We start from the raw sequence: 23,113 nt of genomic DNA, 5'->3' as shown, positions 1-23,113 counted from the left end.
AAAATCTTCTTTGTATCTATTAAATTTAATGAATTGACAAAAAAACATTACAGGCAGAGTTAATTACAATACTATCAACAAGATTTACTCAAAATAACCACCATTAGCATCGATCACAGCTTCAATTCTGCTTCGGAACCTCGAACAAGCTGATGCTACAGTCTCCCTGGGAAGGGCCGCAAAAACTGTTTTAATTTTATCCATTAACTGGGCTTTTGTATTACTGGAAGTGCGATTGGTGTCTTTTTCAACTGCGCCCCATACAAAATAATCCATGGGGTTAAGGTCTGGGGAGTTTGGAGGCCAAACATTTGGACTGGTGAAGTCGTAGAAATTTTCAGACAACCATTTTTGACTTTTCCCAGAGGTGTGGCAAGGGGCCGAATCCTGCTGCCATACATACGGCCTACCATTGGCTACCCTTGTTATCCAGGGCTTGACTACAGTTAGCAACTCCACGAACAAAGCCCGAATTCCAATGCCAGGGTTCTTCAACACCTGTTCCTGCAGATTTGCGAGGAATTCTGCTGTACGAACGCAATCAGATCGTCTGCTAGGGATCTTTCTTCTTGCTACATCCTCGTAGTCACCATTGCAAGTCTCTAGTTCATGCCTGATTGTTTTTACTGTATTCAGGGAGCATTGGGCAGCAGTCGTAATATCCTTATTTTGATGGCGGGCACGAATCATCATGATACAAGTTATTCTCTTCCATGATTCAGGTGGGTTCCAGCTATCCATCCTTTCTGACATCTTGTATATGAATGAAGAAGGGTCCAAACTTTTAAATGAAGAGAAGTGTGTGTTAATACATGTAACTTACGGAAAAATATAATTAATTATAAATATGTCAAATTTATCCCGAACACCCTGTATAATACTTAGTTTGTTCCATTGTATAATCTTTGTGCATATCAATTCCTTAATATGATTCAAGATCCAAGTTTTAAAACCAAATTGTAAAGTTTTTGCTAAAAGAGAGAGGGGGGGGGGATTAAAAATTCATTCGGATATATATATATATATATATATATATATATATACAGCTTTATTCAAGTCAACAGTAGTGTCATTTGATAAGCCATTAGTTCTTATGGCACCATCTTGTATATTTTAAAATTATTTCCATTGGTATATAATTTTTTGTCACAAGTATAGCATTTCTCTGAGGTTTAAGTATGTTTGATTTTTTTTGATTGGAACAGACTCACAATGCCTCTGTTACCATCACATTGCGAATAAACTGTAATGTTGGTTGTGAGGTGGAATATTTTTACTAAAATATACAGCCAAAAAGGCTTCATTTCAATTATGCAAAATTATATAAATTAAGTGGATATTAAATCCAACATCATTTCAAAGCCGAATACAGAAACTAAAAAAGTTTCTGCACGAAACTTTTAGGTTTCTGCCTAAGCTCTGACGAAAACCAATGAGTTTGAAACAGCTGTCAGACTAGTGAAACCTTATCAAAATGAACCAACAGGAAACAAATATATGAGCGCTTTGACCTTTTGTCACCTCCTATAAGGTTCAGCTAGGGTAACTCGTAGTATGGCAGTGGTGTATTCCAGCAAGCTCTCTGGTCAATTTTCACATGAAACTTTTATAGTTTCTGTATTTGGCTTTGAAATGATGTTGGATTTAATATCCACTTAATTTATCTAATATTTTTAACTTTTTTCAAGTGGTGATTTCAAACATGTCTTCATTTGGTATGGATGCTTAGATGTTGATTATCACTCATGTTGATGTCTTGTGTAATAAACATGTTTTGTTAGACATTGCCAGACTATTTGTAGAAGCACATGGCTGAACTTAAGGTATGTTAAATGAATAAACACATGTATATAGATGAAAAAAAAAATAATACTCACTAAATTTATTTAGTTAATAAATTATTATGCCTTGGTCACCAAGGCATCTTTATGGGTAAAAAGAAATACACTGTGAGCACATGCAAACACATACTGAATGGTGGGATCCTACAATCCTAATTGTAATCAACAGTGATCTACTCAAAGCCAAATAAACAAATTAAATAAATTATTGGACCAAACATATTCTTGAGATGCTAACATGATTGAATTGCAAATTACCGTGCACCTTCCAAAGGTGCACAAATATGGTTCTCCATGTCCAATAGTTGATTGCATCGATTCTCCTATTTATTATTTAGCTAAATATCTTTTGAATCTTCTTTGAAACCTCACTGACCAAACCAACTCTTACGTTAAAAACAGTAATGACTTCAAGAAGAAAACTAATGATATTCCTTTGTCTAAAATTATGGTCTCTGTTGATGTGATGTTTCTATTTACAAACATACTCCTCCAAGAAACTCTTCAGTTTTACAAGATGATTTCCTGAGGACGTTGTTAAATTGTTTAAATTGACCATCAGTACAGGATACATCACATGGAAGAGTAAATTGTATCAGTAAATAGAAGGCACAGCCATCGGAGGTCCATGCTTTGGCTGATTACTTCAGGGAGTATTTTGAAAGCCAACTTTTTAACACCATTTTTCCTTATCTTTGTATCTGGCTACATTTTGTTGATGATATGTAATTCTCTGGTCCACACTCTGAAACTCTGAATTACTTCAGTTTTTGGACATAATGAACAATTGAAACAGTTGTTGGATTCAACAACAATTCCCTTCCTAGAGATATCTTAATAATCCATAACTCTACAGGAAATTTGAATTTTCCATCCAGTTTTCCGATATTGAATATCCCTGCTAGTGAAAGAAGCCTTCCTTCACTTGCAGGCCACCCAGCTTCCCAACGTCATCATTCACAGGATTATTAAAAGTCTTGCACACAATTTGTTCTTCTGACTCTTCTGTTAGAAGAATTAATTAAAATAAGAATCACATTGTTTAATGGATATAAAGAACCAACCAGAAAATAACATAATTAACACCCTTCACCCAGACTACAATCTGATGTTAAGAGGATGTCCATATCCTACCTTAAAGAAACTTCTTCACAAATAGTAAAGATTCTATGCAAATACATTCTGTACATTACTTTCTAACTATCACAAAAGTTATCTTTTTTCCTACCATTTACTAAAGATAAATTGCCTCCTGACATTTATTAGGTACCCTGTTCATGTAGACTTTGCTATTTTGGGCAGACTGACCATTCTGTAAGATCAGAATTGAAGAAATACCAAGAGTACATAAGATTTCTAGAATCAGAGAGGTCAGACCTTGCTTCTTATGCCATTGACACTAGACATAAAGTTGATGGAGATCTGATAAGAGTGTTACAGTACTGTAGATTTAAATTCGATCATCTGTTCCTTGAAATGTACAAAAACTTACATCATCACCCTGTTCTTAATTGAACAGACTGCATGCCTATCTCGAAGTTTGGGAATTTCCTACTAATGTGCCTAAATTGTTCATAAATTTAAAATAAAAAATAAATTTTATTACTAGTATTATATTTTTAATAACAGTTTTCATTAATTTGGAATTGCACAACTATATCTAGTTCTCAGCAGCTTAAATAGTATTTTCTCCTGCTCACTCAGCTGCAACTGATATATGTGAAAGTATGCTCATGTCATTTTACTAATTTTTGTTAATATTTTGAATGGTGTAGATTCTTTTACTCTCTCCCAATGCACATGTTACAGTGAGCAAAATATATGGGAGTTCTTAATAAATTCTAATTTCCTTTACACTGTAAAAACCATTTTTAAAATTATAATTATGTCTACCACATGTTTCTATAAAACATCTAGTTACAAACTCTTTGTTCATTTTCCATTTACAGACTTAGATAAACTATAGTAAGATATTGTTCATAAAATCATTACTATTTTCTAAGCATATCCCAAGAGGACACACACAGTCCTCATCGGGTGATGTTCTGATAGTCTAATGCAACATTTCATGACTAGTTTCCAATGTGTATTTTTCCCCAGTTTGGCCTGTGATTTTTCGGTTTTATGATGTGATCAGCTCTGTTATTTCCTTTCTCTAAAACACTTCTAATTGCATCAACCCACCTATATCTGGTTTTTTTTTTTTTTTTCCCCTAATCTGTTCATCTTCTTTTTAGGTGAAAATATACCATTTTAGATAGCTCTGCTTGCATATTTTTCATAATTTCAATATCAGCATTCTTGTTTAGCAGAAAAAAGAGATAGATATATTTCGGTGATTACACCACATTTTTTATTATTCAGTTATACAAAATACTGAAATAATAGTTCCCGACAAGTTTCGTAAATCGTAGGATTTACATCTTCAGGGGGTAAATAGTATAACTTAAAGTTTAAACAAGAGAATTAATAAATACAAATCATAACCATCTGGCTATTCATAAAACTCAAATAACAGAATGCAGATATATTCTTGGTATCAAAGGATGTTTTGATTGTAAGTATTTTTTAAGTTCTTCCGTTCAGAGAGGCACTTTTTTTATTAGATCATTTGTTTTTTTGTGTGTAAACCAAGTCGGGTCTCTGTCTATGGGTTTGTAGGTGTTTGTATCTTCCAGGAGACTTTTCATTTTGTTATCATATTCTGTAGCATTTAAAACAACAGCTGCGTTGCCTTTATCCGCTTTTATTATGACAATATTTTTGTCATCCTTTAACTTTTTAAGGCAAACGTATTCATTGTAAGGCACAAATCTTTGTTTGCTTACACTTGGATAAAGGATTAAACTAAATTTATTATAGTCTAACCAAGTGAAAAATAAACTTCCAACATCTTTCTCTAAATCCAGAGTAATTCAATAATGGTAGTAGTACCTTTATTCAGTAATTCAATAAAGGTGGTAGTACACCTGTTGGCAACTCCTATAGGTAAATATGACCTCTCCTATTGCTTCTGCCTTAGTATCCCCACGTTTGGGTCTGCCTCTCACTGACGAGACCTCAATAAAGGTTGAAACCGGTCTGGGTAGTGGCCCTTCCCTTAATGCATAGCGGTATACATGTCCGCAAGGAGATGTACTTTGCATTATGGAAGATACTGAGACAAGGAGTGATGAGAACTTGGTTCACCTTTGCTCGGAGTTGCCTGGTGTTGCACTACCTTACCCCAGTCCTGAAGATATTTTCAGGCACAAACTTTGTTTGCTTACACTTGGATAAAGGATTAAACTAAATTTATTATGTTAAGTTTGTTTACACCATTGAGGCTGGTGATAATTATTGGTGTCTAATAGCAAATTTTTTCAGTTGGTTAGAAAGTAAATTATATTACTGTTTTTATCCTTTACTCAAGCATGAGCAAACAAAGGTTTACACCTAAAGTGTTATCATGACTAGGCTACTTATATCTTTGTAGAGGCAGATGATTTCACATCATATTGCCTTATTCCATAATGTGCAGCACAGGGGCAAAACTGTGCTGTCAGGATAGTGATCCCTCCCATAATGTATGGTATCATACATGTCCAAAAAGGAAGTGTACTGTGCAAATGAGATACTAGGACGATCTGATGTAAAGTCATCTGCTTCTACATACAAAGTAGCCAAGTTCTGATGTGATATTATTATTATTTCGTAAAACCTCCTAGGAATCCAAAGACTCATCGAGGGAGGTCTCTACTCTACCTACTCTACAACTCTCCATCTCCACCATTTCATCCACCAAATGCACTAAACTGCTACTACCATCGTACCCAGTTGAGTCTTTGACTCCATAAGGTCTTGGGGTAATAATAATAATCTACACCAACACCATCTACCACCCACTGCAATCAGTAGGTTTTTTATGGTCTGTAATTTGCATGTTCTGAAGGACGATTTCTCTGTATGTGGGATGAAAACCCAAGTTTCCAGCACAAAAAAAAAAAACCTGCTACCTCCACATGAGATTGGCTAACTCACCTTCAATTGAAAAAAAAATAAAAATAAATAACATATATTATTGGAATGATAATTTTTTTAACAAAAATCTGTATTTAAGTTTTGTAGATCTGGAAAAGGCATATGACAAGGTGCCAAGAGAGAAGCTGTTCGAAATGCTACAGTTATATGATGTCAATGGGTCATTATATCAAGCAATACTTAATCTTTACTTGAGTTGTAAGTCGGCAGTTAGAATTGAAGGAAGTACAGGAAGGTGGTTTAATGTTAAATCTGGTGTGAGACAAATAAGTACATTATCCCCTCTGTTATTCGTTATCTATATGGATCACATTATGAAGGAAAGTGCTATTAAACCTGATATCAAAATTGGAGATGTTAATGTCAGCTCTTTGCTTTATGCAGATGATGTTATACTTCTAAATAAATCTGCTACAAGTTTGCAAGATTCCCTGACTAAATTGAATAACTGTTGTAATAGATATGGTATGAAGGTCAGCATTAAAAAGATAAAGACAATGAAAATAGGTAGAATTGTTGAAAATGTCAACTGTGTTGTGAACAGGGAACCTGTGGAACAAGTAAAACATTTCAGCTACTTAGGCACGATTTTTACTGAAGTTGGTAAATAGACAACAGAATCAACAAAGCTGGTATGGTAGGAAGTCAATTGAATAAATTCATATGGATAAGAAAAAAATTAGTCGGAACACTAAATTAGCTGTATACAGGACAGTTTTTAAACCAGTTTTAACTTATGGATCTGAGAGCCTGGTCAGAAGTAAAACACTTGAGCAAAGACTAGAGACAGATATGAGAGTTCTGAGAAAGATTAGAGGTGTGAACAGATGACATCAATGGCAATATCATATTAAAAACCGAGGATATTAGGAAAGAACTTGACAATGTCAACATCCAGGAATGCATTAGCAGAGCTAATCTCAGGTGGTATGGCCACTTAAATAGAATGGGAGAGGAAAGATTAGCAAAACAAGTGTTCTCTGTCTGGTTGGCAGGATGTTGGAAGTTTATTTTCCACTTGGTTAGACTGAGAAATTTGGTTTAATCCTTTATCCAAGTGTTTGTGCCTGAAGATACTTCAGACGCAAACTTTGTTTGCTTACACTTGGATAAAGAATTAAACTAAATTTATTAAAGATGCGATAATTTTGTTGTCTTGACAAGTAAAAGATCGATTTGGAGGAAAATTGTAGATAGGAAGTAGTAATGATGTAATTTTTCATGTAGTGCTATCATATTTTATACACTCCCCCCCCCCCTTTGAGTGTATATATATATATCAGGAATTTGATGACGATGATGATGATAATTTTTTAATATATGATTATTAAAAAGTTTTTCTTGCATTAACTTTTAAAACATAATGAAAATCACTGCAGCATATTTTTATTTTCATTTCAGACCATGACTGATGTTGTCGGCAATCCTGAAGAAGAAAGACGTTCCGACTTTTATTACCAACCTTGGGCTCAAGAAGCTGTGTGCCGTTATTTCTATGGCAAAGTGCAACAAAGGAGAGCGGAATTAGAACAGGCACTGGGAATACGTAACACTTAAAAAATACTTCAGAAAATGTATGTAAAATAAATGTGTTCTACTGATTGTTTTCATTACATTTGTGAAACATTTTGTCAACATCATTGTCAGTGATCCAAGCTTCCCCTTAAGGGTATATATATCAGGAATTTGATGATGATGAAATTTTTTTAAATATGTGATTATTAAAAAGTTTTTCAAAATTAGCAAAACAAGTGTTCTCTGCCAGGTTGGCAGCAAAACAACCCAGAGGAAGACCAAGATATAGGTGGATTGATACGGTACAAAGTGCCTTAGACGATAGATATATAAGATCTGATAATGTTGGAGTCTTGACAAGCAACAGACTGATTTGGAGGAAAATTGTAGATAGGAAATTAATAATGATGTAATTTTTTTCATGTAGTACTATCATATCCTGTACACCCCTTGAGGGTACATGGCAGGAATTTGATGATGATGATGATGATGATAAAAAGTTTTTCTTGCATTGACTTTTAAAACATCATAATGAAAATCACTGAAGCATATTTTTATTTTCATTTCAGACCATGACTGATGTTGTCAGCAATCCTGAAGAAGAAAGACGTTCCGACTTTTATTACCAACCTTGGGCTCAAGAAGCTGTGTGCCATTATTTCTATGGCAAAGTGCAACAAAAGAGAGCAGAATTAGAACAGGCACTGGGAATACATAACACTTAAAAAATACTTCAGAAAATGTATGTAAAATAAATGTTTTGTACTGATTGTTTTTCATTACATTTGTGAAACATTTGGTCAACATCATTGTCAGTGATCCGAGCTTGATTCATTCACATAAGTGATTCATTTCACTAAGAATTATTAAAGAACATTAAAACTAAAACTGTACTAATATAGTGTATTATTCTTCAAGCAACAACATATGTAAAATTATTACAATTAATATGATTTACAGAATATATGTGTTATTTTTTATAAACAGGTAATACTACACAGCTAACAAAATAAACAAGGCATTCATAACCTGGGAGTGATTAAGCATGTGGAATTTTCATTTAAGAATGGTTATCTGTGAAACTACAAAAGCTGGCAATTACAGAGGAAAGGATGTCATTAGTACATTAGAAATAGGCAAATGGGTGTTTAAGGAAGACAGTATTAGGTTGCATTCATGGTCAGGAGGTTTAAATCAGATTCATACTAAATCGGAATATATATATATATATATATAAAGGCCCGTGTAACTCAGTGGAAGTGGTGCTTGCATCTTCTGTGCTAGGCCTCCTGAAGATAGACTTCGGTTCAAGTCTAGTCATTGACTCTATCCTATCCCATCCCATCCCAATGACTTTAAGGCCCAAAACCTTCCAGTATGCCTTAGATTTCGTGACTGAAATACGAGGATAAGATGGTCAGCCCTATGCCTCTAAGTATTCCTGTGTGTTCATGGGGCCAGTTTGCCTGCTTGTGGGATGAAAAACCCCAGATAAACTGGCGGAAAAAACCCTGCTGTCCATGCCCAAGACCGGCTAACTTGGCTATGACTGAAGAAGATCCTTAAACTCCTCACGTCGTCGACGGAAATCGAACCTAGGACACTTTCCACAGGCATATGGTTGCAAAGCCACTAGGCTAACCGTGCGGACTCTAGTCATTGACTGGAGGAACTTTTTCTAGGCCTATCTTCGACTGGTTCGTGAATTAGTTGATCTCTGGCACAAGCATGTTTTTTTTCTCACAGAAACTCCAGTTTTTTCATCTCATAAATTCAAGATCGACCATAAACTCACATTAATTCAGACAATAACATATTCTATTAGGGTTAGGTACCAAGAGATGGCAGCACTTGTTTGCCAGTCTTTTCATCGGTGATGGTTTATAATTAGTGATAGTCACAGGCCAGCTATCTCTGATTAGCTACTAGTGGAGATTGAACTTCCGAAAAGCAGTTGTCTCCATGAGCTAGATAGGGTTTAAAAGGCCTTGCCTACTCCCTATAAGGAAATAAAAAGGTGCTAGCTTATATATATATATATATCTCCCCACCCAGGAAATCCTGTTTAATGATGCTACTCACTGATTTAATATCAGTCTGATATATATATATATATATCTACCTACCCTATATATATAAAATAATAAGCTTTTTATGTCACATTTTTTGAAACAGTTTGAAACTCAGCGGCCACCCTGAGTGTCAACTCTTCAAAATTCGAGTCATCAGAATTCAAAGAAGAACCAGCCTACCAGTCCGGAACTCGGGGCATAGACCCCTAGAGTATATATATTTTATTTTATTTTTTTTTTTTTTTTTTTATGCAGTTATCACCCACAAAAGGTTATTACTAAACCTATGTTACATTTGTATCGCGGGTGGGCTGAGGACTATTTTTTACATTTTTATCAATTTTATATATTTTTGGAGGCTCCATAGCTCAGTCAGTATAGATGAAACTCTTTCATCAGAAAGACCTGGGTTCGATTCCTGTCAGTGATGTGAGGAACCAGTCTCATACAATGGCAGAGAGTTTTTTCTTCCGGGTAACTCGGGTTTTTCATCCCTCAAAACAGGCAGACTGGTCCCGTGAACACACGGCTATAGTCATAATATATGTGTGTGTGTATATATATATATATATATATATATATATGAATGAATGATCATTAACTTGGTTAACATACATATTTTTTAAAAGAATTGAATGACTAGAACCGAGATTTAAGTAAAAAGGTTTTAATATTCTTAATATTATTATTACGGGCAACTCCAGGGAGTCCTTAGACTCATCGAGAGAGGCCCCAAATCATTCATACAGTATCTATCATATCTCGCCTTAAACTCATTTACTGTCACAGCACCCACCACAGACTCTGGCAGCCCATTCCACTCATTCACCACTCTAAAAGTAAAGATCCCAGCTCTAACACCCTTACTAACCACACTCTTGCCCAGCTTCCATGGATGTCCCCTAGTCCTCCCACAACCAGCACAGTTCTTAAAAATACCTTCTGAATTAATTTTATAGAAACCCTTCAGTAATTTGAATGTCTCAATCATATCTCCCCTCCTCTGCCTGTCAACCAATTTTTGCAACCTACAAATCCTCAACCTGTTCTCATAAGGTTCCTTCCACAGACCTGCTGTCATCTTGGTCACTCGCCTCTGGAACCTCTCAACCTCATCCCCATCACGAAGAAACCTAGGTGACCAAATCTGGGCACAGTAGTCCAGATGGGATCATATCAAGGCTTGATACAGAGGAACAATAACTTGTTTGTCTCTGCATGTTAAAGTATTTTTCAGAAGCCAAGTGATTTGATGAGCTGATTTAGCCACTTTTGCAATGTGCCACCTAAACTTCAATTCCCTATCCACCAACACTTCCAAATCCCTGGCCTCATCAATTTCCTGGAGTACAGTTCCACCAATGTAGCAAACTGCTGCTAATCTTTTCACCCCAAGATGTATAACCTTACATTTTGACACATTAAATTGACATCCGTTTTTCCTAGCCCAGTCCTGCAATCTATCCAAATCATCCTGCAAAATTTTGACAACATCTGCATTCACTATTGCCCTACCCAACTTTGCATCATCCACAAACAAATGAACTGTTCCTCTCAGATCCTTTCCTATATCATTAATGAACAAATTAAACAGCAGTGGTCCAAGAACAGATCCTTGTGGCACACCACTAGTCACAGGACGTCTTGTGGACTTTACTCCTGAATAAACCACTCTCTGATATCTCTCCGTCAACCACCCTCCTATCCATCTCACCAACCCTATATCTATCCCCATATGCTGCATTTTACTGATTAGAATTCCATGTGGTATCTTGTCAAATTCCTTAGTAAGGTCCAGTAGAATCACTGTGAACCCATTACCCTTATCCAGTTCAGTCGTCACTTTGTTATAATACGTGAGCAAGTTACTGAGGCATGACCTACCCTTCACAAAACCAAGCTGTCCCCGATACAGTATCCCATTTTCATCTATCCAATCTTGTATTTTCCTCTTGACTATTTTCTCCAAGACCTTGATAACAATTCCTGTTATGCTGATTGGCCGGTAATTTTCAACAGCAGCCTTGGAACCACCTTTATGCAGCAGAACTATTTTCCCCTCTTTCCACCCCCTTGGGACTGACCCAGACCCAAGGCTCAAATTAAACAAAATGGTCAAAGGCACTGACAATTCTTTAGCCGCTTCATGTACGACACGAGCTAGTATACCATAAAATCCCACAGATGTATTGACATTGAGGTTCTGTAATAGACTATTTACCTCTACTTCATTCATCACAATTCTAGTATAAGCTGTTGGTTCTTCCATTCCTGCAATGTCACCACCTGGATGATATACTCTTGCAAAGAGCTCGCTCTGTAATTCCACTATATCGACTGATTTGGTTACCTCCCTACATTCATTTTTTAAAATCATTCTGCCATGAACATTTTTCCTTTTACTTGCAACATATTGAAAAAACTGTTTGGGATTTTCTTTAGCCTGCATGGCCAATTTTCTTTCATAATCTGCTTTTGCTTTTATTACCACCCTTGTTACCTTCCTGGCCTGAGCTTTATACTGTTCCCCACACCTGCTGGTCACCTTTCTCCTTAAATTCCCTCCACAATTGTTTATTTTTTTTGCAGCTCAAGCTTAGTAGTGTTATTCATCCATTTAACCCCTACTTGATTTATTATTCGGGCTCTTGGTATTGTTGTGACCCATTCTTCTTATTCTATTCTATTAACTTTCTTATACTTTATATCCTATTGGCTGCGGACCATTTATGTTGTTTCCCAATTTACGATTTTTACTAATTTTATTCTATCTAACAATTCCCGCTTATCTATGTTCTTCTATTATCTACGCACGAGATATCACCAAAAATTTTACTAATACTTAAGTTATTTCTCCCCTTAGTACCCCTAATATTTGTATTTATACTGTGCCTTTTGGGATATTTAGTTTAAGATATTATATACAAAAACAAGGAGAAAGAACTCAAATATGTCTGAAAGTGTAACTATGTTGCAGTCGTGACACTTAATCTCGTTTCTTAACATTAATTTCCCGCGTGATTGAGTTCGTAAATTTCAGGTGGTGCATTGGACAGCAATTTCAGACAACTCTTTTATCATTGAACAAAGGTTTATTAAATTCCTTAACATGGTACAGTTCAATTCTTGTGATTACTCAATTTAATGCCAAACTAAATACTTACAAACTAACATTAGCTTATTACAAGTGATTAGGCGATGATCCTATAATGGGTATTACGATCATGCCGCCATAACTATTCAACACATAAATTCACTTGACATGGACAAATAAGATTAATTCACACTATTTAACTCTTCAAACTTAAGTAGATTAACTAAACCACTTACTGCACTAACACATAACTGTATTACGATTATGCTGCCATAACACATTCAACACGTAAATTCACTTGACAGGGACAAATAAGATTAATTCACACTATTTAACTATTCAAACTTAAGTAGATTAACTAAACCTTTTTCTGCACTAACACACAACTATGACATTTTAACTTTCCTGTACATTACAATAGACATGCAAAATTCTCAGGACACTTAATTTTTCACATAACATTAACACTAGCCAGCTTACTTTTAATATATTCTGTCAGATACTAAAGTCCTAGTATAAATTTTCCTTGGTCACTTCAACAGTTCCATATTAGAATAATGATACTTATCACAGACAAATTTTAGTTAACATTAGATATATTTTACAGTACCTTTCTTTCTTGCCATTTTCATAGGGACCTTTACCTTCTTCTGATTAAACTATCTTGATATAACCTCACCGATAATCTGCTTCTCCTACGTTCTTTTTGGAATTGAACTATGCTTAGACAGACTTTGAATCATCTATATATCGGCTGTGCAACTCGCCACGTGGACATCGATTTCTTTACTTCTTTCCCCTTCTCGTAGTTGTCACTGAAGTCGAAACACAAAGAAATTGTTTCCTTTTCTTTTGACTTTATGGCATTTTTCGCTTCTCACATATCAAATACGGAATCAAAATCCTGCTCACTTTCGTTTCCGTGTTGTGGCGTGGAGATATAACCCCTATCTCGCCACTCAGGAAAACATCGTGAAATCCCTACGAAAGAGCTCGCAAAGGACTCTCCTGGAACGGAATCAAAACCATGAATGTTACACCATGATAGCTGAGAATTTTACATTCTTAAGATATCAGGGTGTAACAGTATACAGTCAACCATTGCCTCCTGCAAACACTTCTTAACCACCTCCCATGCACTATCAACATCCAGCCCTTGCAGTTTTAACCATGGCACTGAGCCAAGCACACTCCTAAGCTTGTCATACTTACCAGCCCGGTAATTCCACATGTACCCTGTCTTAATTGTAAATTCCACTCCTTTAGCCACCTCCCAAGTCATGACCTTATGGTCACTCTCACCATTTGGTGGCAACATGGTCATGTTCGTTACAGCCACATTCTCAGATGCAGTTATTAGGTCAAGCACTCTCTGCCCCCTGGTATTTTCCACTACATGCTGTCGCAGATAGTTGTCCCTTAATAACCGCATAAAATCCAATTCCTTCCAGTCAATGTTACCATAATTGAAATCACCCATAATAATTACCCTACTTACACTCATTTCTTCTATTTGCCTATGCATACTATCCCCACCATCTATTCCATCACCTGGTCTATAGCAGCACCCAATTGTATATTTTGTTCTGCTAGCCTCTATCTCACACCAAATAGCCTCAAATGTGCTCTTTTCTCTATCCTGCAGTTTAACTTCTATACTCCTTGGCTGCAACTCATCAGCTATCATCAATAACACTTCTCCCCCCTATTTATTCTCCCTGTCACTCCTGAACATGCTATACCCGTCGCATTCAATCCCAATAGCTTTATCATCTTCTGTCAGCCATGTTTCACTAATACCAACAACCTGTGGCCTGGAAGTGACAACCAAGGCCAGAAACTCTTCTTTATGAATTGCAGAAGCCCATTAGTCCCATCCCTACTTTGGTGCCTTATACTAACTATCCCATTCTGATTTGTTGTCCTTCCTACTCGCTCGGGCATATTATACTCGTTCATACACTCAACTGCCTCCCTAGAGTCTGCATATCTACTCCCGCCTCTTAATAAATCTAGTTTCCCTGAGTCTGTACATCCACTTCCACTTCATTCATCAACACTTTTTCAAGCCTCTGTACACCAAATCCATTCAAATGTAACCCATCCATCTTATATAAATTGTTTCGCCCATCAAACTCACTCCACACATCCACAAATTCCACACCACTCTCCATGCATAACCCACGCATAAAGTCATTGGCAATTATGGCCCTCCTTCTAAACGCTTCGCTGTCATACCGCAGAAAAATACTCACCATCCTAACTCTCTCACTCTTCTCTTTTGCTACCTCAAGTAATTCCCTCACATCCTCTATCATTTCCATTTTGTCTTCTTTCAAATCATTTGTTCCTGCCACGACTATCATTTCTTTCACCATCTGTTTTTGCACTCGAATAGACTCGCTGACATACTTTATGTTCACACCCAGTTGGTACGATTTCGTCAAACTCTCAACTATCACACCCTTAATAACAAATAAAAACACTACTAGTTTCGGCTTGTAACAGCCTTCATCAGGTGACATTATAAAAGAAAGAAAAAAGAAAAAACACTGAAGATTAAATAAACTAAGAACGTCATAGAGAGTCTCTATACATAATTATTATTAAAACATCGTGGTTGTATTTAAAGCTGTTCTTTCATTTGTGGTATTGTTGGGAAAGTATGTGCTAGTACCATCTCATGAAGCCAGTACATGATTACAGCTGAATGACTATAGGTTGTAGCTCAAGTTATTATTTAGATGAACAGGATTGAAGATGATTTCCCTAGATTCTACGATTTTTCTCTCTAGTTCATCATTGCAATGGAAGATGTTAGTAGATTTTTCCCAGCAGACTTTGTGACTTTGGGTTTCATTATTAGGTTTAACCGAGAAAAGGATATGACTTGATAATGCACTGGCTCATTGTCTCTTGTAAGTAATGTCCCTCATGTGTTCTTCCATATGCAATTCAACGGATTTGTCTGCGTGCTCAAAATAAGGAATATCACAATCACACAATATTTTATATACACCAGGGTATTTGAGTTGATGATGACAAGGTTTTGGGTGGCTTATTAAGAAACGGATTTTTGGAAGTGGAGTGAACAAGGTTCTGATATTGTATTTTCTTAGAACTTTTGCTAATTTATGTGAAACTGTACTTATGTAAGGAATAGAAATATTGCCTTTGAATATATTTGTTTCTTCTGAGTGATGTCTAGGAGGATTAAGAAGGAATTTTTCAATGATTCTCTTGGAATATCCATTAACTTTGAAAGAAGTTTTGAGATGGTTTATTTCTGTAAGAAGTTCATTTGGGTCATCCAGAAGAGAATGGGCTCTATGTCCCAAGGTGGAAATTATTCCAAGCTTATGAGGAGGGAAGTGATGGGACTGACTATGCAGATATCTGTTGGTATGTGTGGGATTTCTATACATCAATATTTTGAGTTTACCAGAGGAGTGTGTCAGTTTGACATCAAGAAAAGGCAGGGAATTATCCGTTTCAAGCTCGGCAGTAAACTTAATACTTTGATGTTGGCTATTGAGATGTTCGAGGAAAACCATAAGGGAATCATGTCCGTGACTCCAAATAATGAAGACATCATCTACATATCGTTTCCAAACTTTAGGTGTTAAAATAAAGAAAGAGATAGCCTTGGTTTCAAAATCCTCTAAATAAATATTTGCGAGTATAGGGTATAAAGGATTACCCATAGCCAGTCCATGATTTTGTTTGTATATAGTATCTTGAAATGTGAAGTAACCTGACTTGATGCAATGTGTAAGCAAGGCTAACATTTTTTTTGGATAACTTGTCCTTCAGCAATGTTGGACTTCATCTGTTGGAACATTAGTGAACAAAGAAGTTATGTCCAAGCTAGCCATGATTTCATCTACATTAACTGTTATATCCTTGATGTATGTAACGAATTCTGTAGTGTTCTTGATAAAGGATGATGACTTGCCTGAAAAACTTTTTAGGTATTTGGCAAGATATTTTGAAAGGGTGTATGTCGGAGAATTGATACCTTCTACAATGGGGCGTAGTGGGGTGTTTTCTTTATGGATTTTAGGAACACCATATATGTGAGGAATTAACGGATGGAGAGAGTTTAGAGATAAGCGAACGTTACGGGACAATTCAGTGGTTTTTAATAAGTTGTTTGTACGATTTTGAAGTTCACGAGTTGGATCTCTCTCGAGTATTGAGTAGGTATCATTATGTAGTAATTCAAGCATTTTATTCAGGTAATCCTCAATTATAGTCATTCAATTCTTTTTTAAAAAAAAAAAATATATATATATATATAACTACAGCAAGGAAGGCAATGGGAAATCACCTTGCTCATAATCATCTCCCTAGTATGGTAGCATATAGCTTCCCCCACCAGCCGTATAGCTGAGGGAATAGGATAGGATATATTTTTTTGTAATTTTTTATTTATTTTCACGTCGTCTGGAAGCCCTGCTCTAGAGACCAAACATGAAACTTTTTCAGCCACTTCAGGCCTCCAATAAGTGGGGTAGTGGTCTCACACGGGGCAATAAAATTCATCTTCCACCTATAGACAATCACAAACGTTGCAGGATTCAAACTCATGACCTGTTGGTTGGAGAATGGGTACGCTAACTACTTAGCCAACTAGGCTGACATTTTTGTATTTTTATTTATTTTTACATAGTTCAGAAACCCTGCTCTAGAGACCAAACATGGAACTTTTTCAGCCACTTCAAGCCTTAAATAAACAGGGTGGTGGTCTCACACTGGGTGATGAAATTCATCTTCCACTTAAAGACAATCACAAATGTTCATGGTGAGATTCGAACCTACAACCTGTTAGTTGGAGAACAAGTACACTAACCACTCAGCCAACCAGGCCAACATATGAGGAGAAAAGTGGTGATCAACATGGTGTAGAAGAGAAGTCAGATTAACTTACTGTCCTCTTCTGTCGGGGACGGGTCGAGTCTTCCTTGTTTCCACAACAACCTCCAGGAGTCTCGGTTTCTTGCATGGCTGGTGAGCTGTCTATATGTTTGTAATCCAGAGTTGACCTTTATTAATGTTATCCATTTAGTTCTTGGTCTTCCTTTTTTTCTTTTAACCCTTCAGAGGTTGCGTAAAAATTTTTGGCATCAAGGGTCACACGTGGAGTGTCATTTCGCACTCATTTTTAACAAAATTGAAGGTGTTTTGAATAATAATAAATAAGCATATTGTAGAAAAAATATTATTTATTCAAATTACAACATATTTGTAAGAGAAAACAATTTAAAAAATAATTAAATGTCTTAGAAATAGAACTGCATATGCTACATGTGCAATAAATGTGTAGAACTGGATTAACATTCTTTTACTTTAGTTCTACACATCCATTGCACATGATTGTAGCATGTTCAAGACACATAAATTTGTAACATCTCTTACAATAATATTTAGATGCGCAGTGTTTTTTCTATCACAATAATAGCATCTTCCTTTTTCTGGATGTGCAACTGTAGTTTCGTTCTCAATTCTTTTCTCAAGTGATCCACAAATTTATGTGTCTTAGTTTTATATTTCTTGGCAAACTTTCAGTTGATACCCTTTCTTGCAAATGTGCTTGTAGTAGAGATAATCCATGATCTTGCAGAAATTTACGTCGCAATATTTTTTTGTCAATGTTATTCGCATGGTAAATAACTTGAGAATTAATTCCAGCAATGTTGATGCAAGAGTAAAAAACTACCATAGACCATCTTCTTGTTGATCTAGCACAATTGTATGTTGAACACAATTGATCCACAACATCTACTTCTCCTTTTGTATGGTTATAGGTAGTCAGAATTTCAGGTTTGTATAAAGCTCCACTCTCTGTATCAGTGCCATCATCATCATGCAAACTTGATGCTAACAAAACAAATTTCTTTTTGCATTTATCTTTGAAAGCAAACATACTCGATTTTATAGGACGATTTGCTTGCAATAATTCAGGAGGTAGTTCTCTTTATTTTTTTAAACTGTTTTCCTATTACAGTAAGTCTATATTTCCTTAGCAAGTTTTCAATCAAAGGAAAAGAAGTGAACCAATTATCTAAAGTAATATTTCTTTAGATAATTAGATATATATGTATATAAAAAAATATATTTCCTGTGTAAATATACAAGCCTGTATGTAAAAATATAAATAATTTACAAGTACTTACCAATTTTAAAAATTTTGATGACTGCTTATTCTTATAACACTAAGGGTCTCGTGGGATCTGTGACTGCGCACTGTCTCAGTGGGAACAGTTGTTATCCCATCAACGTAATATTCTACGCTAACATATGTCCTGCCTATATACGAAGCTACATAAACGCACAACCGGATTTCACCAGCCGCTTTAGAAATGTATGCAAAAAAGCAAATGTGCGGACTCCTAGTCCACACACGACCTCTGGAGGGTTAATCTTGCATAAGAGCAAGGTTGGGTAGTCTTTTTGATGGCATTCTCTCAACATGTCTGTACCATTGAAGTTGTCTTCTTTTGATCTTTTCTATTAATGAGTCTGTATATTTTAGGTCTTGTCTTACAGTTTCATGTCAAATTATGTCAGAAGTCAGATTATGAGAGAAAATTAGACAATAACGTTAAAAAAAATCCCAAAAAGTTCTTTTGCTATGTGGTAAATAAAAGGAAGAATGATTATGAAAGAATAACACCCATTGAATGCTGATGGTAGGGAGGTAACTGGATCAGAAGAAATAGTTGAATTATTTAGTGATCACTTTGTGAATATATTAACTTTGAGGTGGAGGTAATGCAATGACTAGTGTGACAGGGATTGAGACCAGAATAGAGATACATGAACAGGAGGTATGTTGGATATTTAAAAAATCTCAAATGACAGTGTCCTCCTTAATGAGACTCATTAAGTCTGATAGTGGCAGATTTCAAAAGGAATGGAGAGGAGGCAAGATAATCTCATTACATAAAAGAGACTTCATGACAGAAGTAACAAATTATAAACCATTTGGTACCTTAGTGGTGGTGGTGGTAAAGGTAATGGGAAAGTTGATTAATGGCTAAATTCAGAAATGGGTGGATAGGCATATGAGGCTCTACAGGATATGTGTGTGGGGGGGGGGCATAACTTTGTGATGGAGAGATCTTGTGTTAGTAATTTACTCAATTTCTGTAATAAAGTGATATTTCTGCTGGATAAGGGGAAATGGCTATGTCATGATACTGCTTGGCTTTGCAAAGACATTTGATAGTATGCTACAGTGGAATCTTATTGTCAGAAGCAAATGAGGTGGTGGAGGGGACATAAACTTAATATGACATGGACAAGTGAGTGGCTGGTGGACAGACATCAGAAAGTAGAATTTTGGAGCTGTAGCAGAAAGAGAGAGAGAGAGAAAGAAAGAAAGCAGATGGAGTTGTTTCAACCAAAAAGGATCACCAGTGGTGTGTCTCAGGATTCTGTACTTAGGATGCTGCTGTTCAATTTATATATTAATGATATTGGGAATGATTTGACATTGTATATCAATTTACCAAAAATGCTAATCTGAAGGAAGCAGTTGTTAGTAAAATTGATATAGAGATCCTGCAGGATAATCTAAATAGACTGGTAGTTGAAAAAAAAATAATAATACCTGCCAGAGGCTAGAGATTTACAGATAATGGTGGAGTTGAAGCTCATCCAAATAACGCTTGAAACTATTTTGTAAAGCAGCAAACTCAAAGGATCACTTTTACGTTAAGAACACAGTAATAAATAGGGATAAGAAAGTTATTATCCCTCTTCTGTTGTGCACAGATATATTCCCCCTGATTTGTTAGGGGACTGAAAGTGGTCAAGCGGATTCAGAGTTGAGTAACCAAAATGGTGACTGTGAACTTCTCCCTGTGAGGATAGATGGAAAATTTGTGGCTTAAAATGTTTAGTTGATAGGCAAAAAACTAGGAGATATGATCCATCCATCAGTAGCTCTAACAGGCACTTAAGCATCCACGGCCTTCCAAGTATCCTTGGATTTCTTCACCATAATACAAGGATAAGGCATAGAGTTACCCCTATGCCTCTAAGTATTGTTGTCTGTAAATTGCATGTGTTCTACTGGCCAGTTTGCGTGTTCTAAGGGACGAAAAACCCAAGTTTCCAGGAGAGAAAAAAAAACCTCTACCTCCATATGAGACTGGCTAACTCACCTTTTGTCAAAAGAGACCAGATAAAGGTTCCTGACGTCATGGACGGGAATCTAATCCAGGTCTTTCCTACCAAAGGACTTCGTCTATACTGACTGAGCTATGGAGCCTCAATAAGAGATATAATGGAAACATATAAGTTATAAAGGAGTTATATACTTATTTCATAACACCTCCAAGAGTCCAAGGACACATCTTGGGACGATACTCTACTGCATACAGCTCACCTTGTCCACTATTTAATCTTCCAACTACACAACCCTACTGCTGCCATGAACACACAATGCCATCCTACTGCCCATCACTATTAATAGTATTTTTGCCTGTAAACTACACATTCTCTTGGCCAGTTTGCCTGTTTATGGAATATAAACCTGAGTTTCTGGGATAAAACACCCTGCTACCTCCATATGAGATCGGTTCACCTTCAGTTGAAGCAGTCCATATAAAGATTATTCTCATCATGATGAGAATTGAACCCAGGTCTTTTCCAGTTTAGGGTATAATGTCCCATTGTTCTTCCAGTTGTACTAGAAAGGCACTTTTAGTAGTAAGAATGGTTAACATTGGCATGAGGATTTTTTTTGCTTTGAAAGTGGTGAACTGAGTTTCCAGAAGTGGTTATGGGTGTTTTGTCAGTGATGCACAAGATGGACTGAAATGGAAGAAACAAGGAGAGATTCGTCCAGCAGTTGACTGAAGAAAGCTGTTAATGATGATGATAGGTTTTGTTGAATGGTGATTAGTGTGGGCTTTCTGTAGTGAGACTGAATTCAACAGAGATGCCCTATAATAATTTTTATTTATTTCGTATCCAAATGCAAATGGTACAGTAGTAAGTGGTTCAACATTATTTACAACAAATTAGGATACATTACAAATGAGAACAGCTTAAATTTGATAGGTGAATTATACAGGGAATAATAAGTAAAATATGAAGAAAGATGCTATACATAAGTTATATACAATAAATATGGTCAGATGTTCCTCCAGTATCTTGTGCAATCAACTGCTCTTTCTGTGCAAAATATGAGGTCCTCTTTTGTATAACGTGATTGAAGAAAGGGACAAGAAAGAAGGTGTTTCATGGACTGGGTTGTCCCACACTCACAATTATCTGGTCCAGTGAGGTAGCCCCATTTGATGAGGTTTTGTTTGCAGCTTCCTGTTGTTTGAAGTCTGTTGAGGCGTTTCCAAGTATTCCAGTTCAAGTGGGCAGCACGTGGAAGATGTTCAGCTGTTGGAATACCAATATTATTCTCAGGGTTAGTGTAAGCCACTGTTGAAGTCTTGTCTCTGGAGAGTTTTTAGGTGGTTCAACAGTTGCTAGGAAGCTGTGTCGGGATCTTAGTCTTTGGGGCACTGTGGTCTGGCCGAATAGCGGGTGGCGTTCATCATTCATTTGTCTGCTTCTTTCGTCAACTGAGAATACAGATTTTCGAATTGAAGAGGGTATGATACCAGCCAAAGTATATAGGTCTTTTAGTGGTGTTGGTTTCAGGCATCCTGTAATTAAGTGGCAACTTTCATTCAATGCCAGGTCAAGTTTTTCAGCATGGCAGGATCTGGACCATACTGGGCAGGCATATTCAGCAGAAGAATAGCAAAGGCCAAGACAGAAGATCTCAGTGTGCTAGGGTCTGTACCCCATTTGGAGGAGGTAAGATTTCTTAGTATGTTGTTTCTTGCATTCACTTTTGCCTTCGTTTTTTTTCTGTGTTTTTATTTCCAGGAATGTTCTAAATTAGAGCTTTCAAAAGAAAAATGTAGCTTCCTGTCGGCTTCCTTATTGTTAAGGTGAAAAAGCCAGTCTGGGTTTTCACTGGGGCAGGGTGTGAAGCAGCTATGTTCTCTTTCCTACACCCTGTTAGTACTCTTTATGGGAAGCTAAAGCTGCTATCAACCAAATGCAGGTGATTGAACTAAAATGCTCCCAAATTCCTGCCCTAAAGGATTCTTATAATAATGATAATTGTAAAATCGAATTTAATTTTCAAGGCATGGTATATCTTCATATAAGCATAGCATTAATTTTTCTACTGATAACTAGTACAAAAAGTTTAGTTTTTATGCTAGTTAACTGCAGTATAATAATTATTTTTAATAAATAGTATATTTATTGCATGATTAATGTACTAAATGTACAGTATATTTCAAGAAAGTATTTTGTTTAAATATTTGACATTTTTTCCTAGTTTCTTTTTAATTCAGAGTGTAACATTTTGAAAATAAGAAAAATTGATAGTAAATAAAGTGCACTTTATTTTCAGTTACACTTTAAATTGAAGTTGAGATCAGCTCTGTAAGATGTCTGATCAGATGGTTTAATGTTAAATCTGGTGTCAGACAAGGGTGTACATTATCCCCTCTGTTATTCATTATCTGTATGGATCACATTATGAA

At 36.1% G+C, this 23,113-nt stretch overlaps 2 protein-coding genes across 2 annotated transcripts in view; both read left to right on the top strand.

Annotated features, from left to right (window-relative positions):
* Positions 1-8,264, top strand: part of Bap60 (Brahma-associated protein 60) — a 280,469-nt gene extending 272,205 nt beyond the window's left edge. The window contains exons 13-14 of the mRNA XM_090403297.1: positions 7,263-7,435; positions 7,946-8,264. Coding sequence (XP_090259423.1) covers positions 7,263-7,418 — 156 coding nt within the window. The 3' untranslated portion in view covers positions 7,419-7,435; positions 7,946-8,264. The remainder of the gene's footprint in view (positions 1-7,262; positions 7,436-7,945) is intronic.
* O-fut2 (O-fucosyltransferase 2) overlaps positions 7,949-23,113 on the top strand; it is a 159,791-nt gene continuing 144,626 nt past the window's right edge. The window contains exon 1 of the mRNA XM_090403186.1: positions 7,949-8,077. Coding sequence (XP_090259312.1) covers positions 7,949-8,077 — 129 coding nt within the window. The remainder of the gene's footprint in view (positions 8,078-23,113) is intronic.

The sequence above is a fragment of the Typopeltis vanoorti genome, chromosome 13 (genome assembly GCF_054136105.1).
Source record: "Typopeltis vanoorti isolate ZY-2024b chromosome 13, IOZ_Tvanoo_1.0, whole genome shotgun sequence".
Lineage (NCBI taxonomy): Eukaryota > Metazoa > Arthropoda > Arachnida > Uropygi > Thelyphonidae > Typopeltis > Typopeltis vanoorti.
Note: the sequence above shows the minus strand (reverse complement) of the source record. Positions and strands in the feature narration are given on the sequence as shown.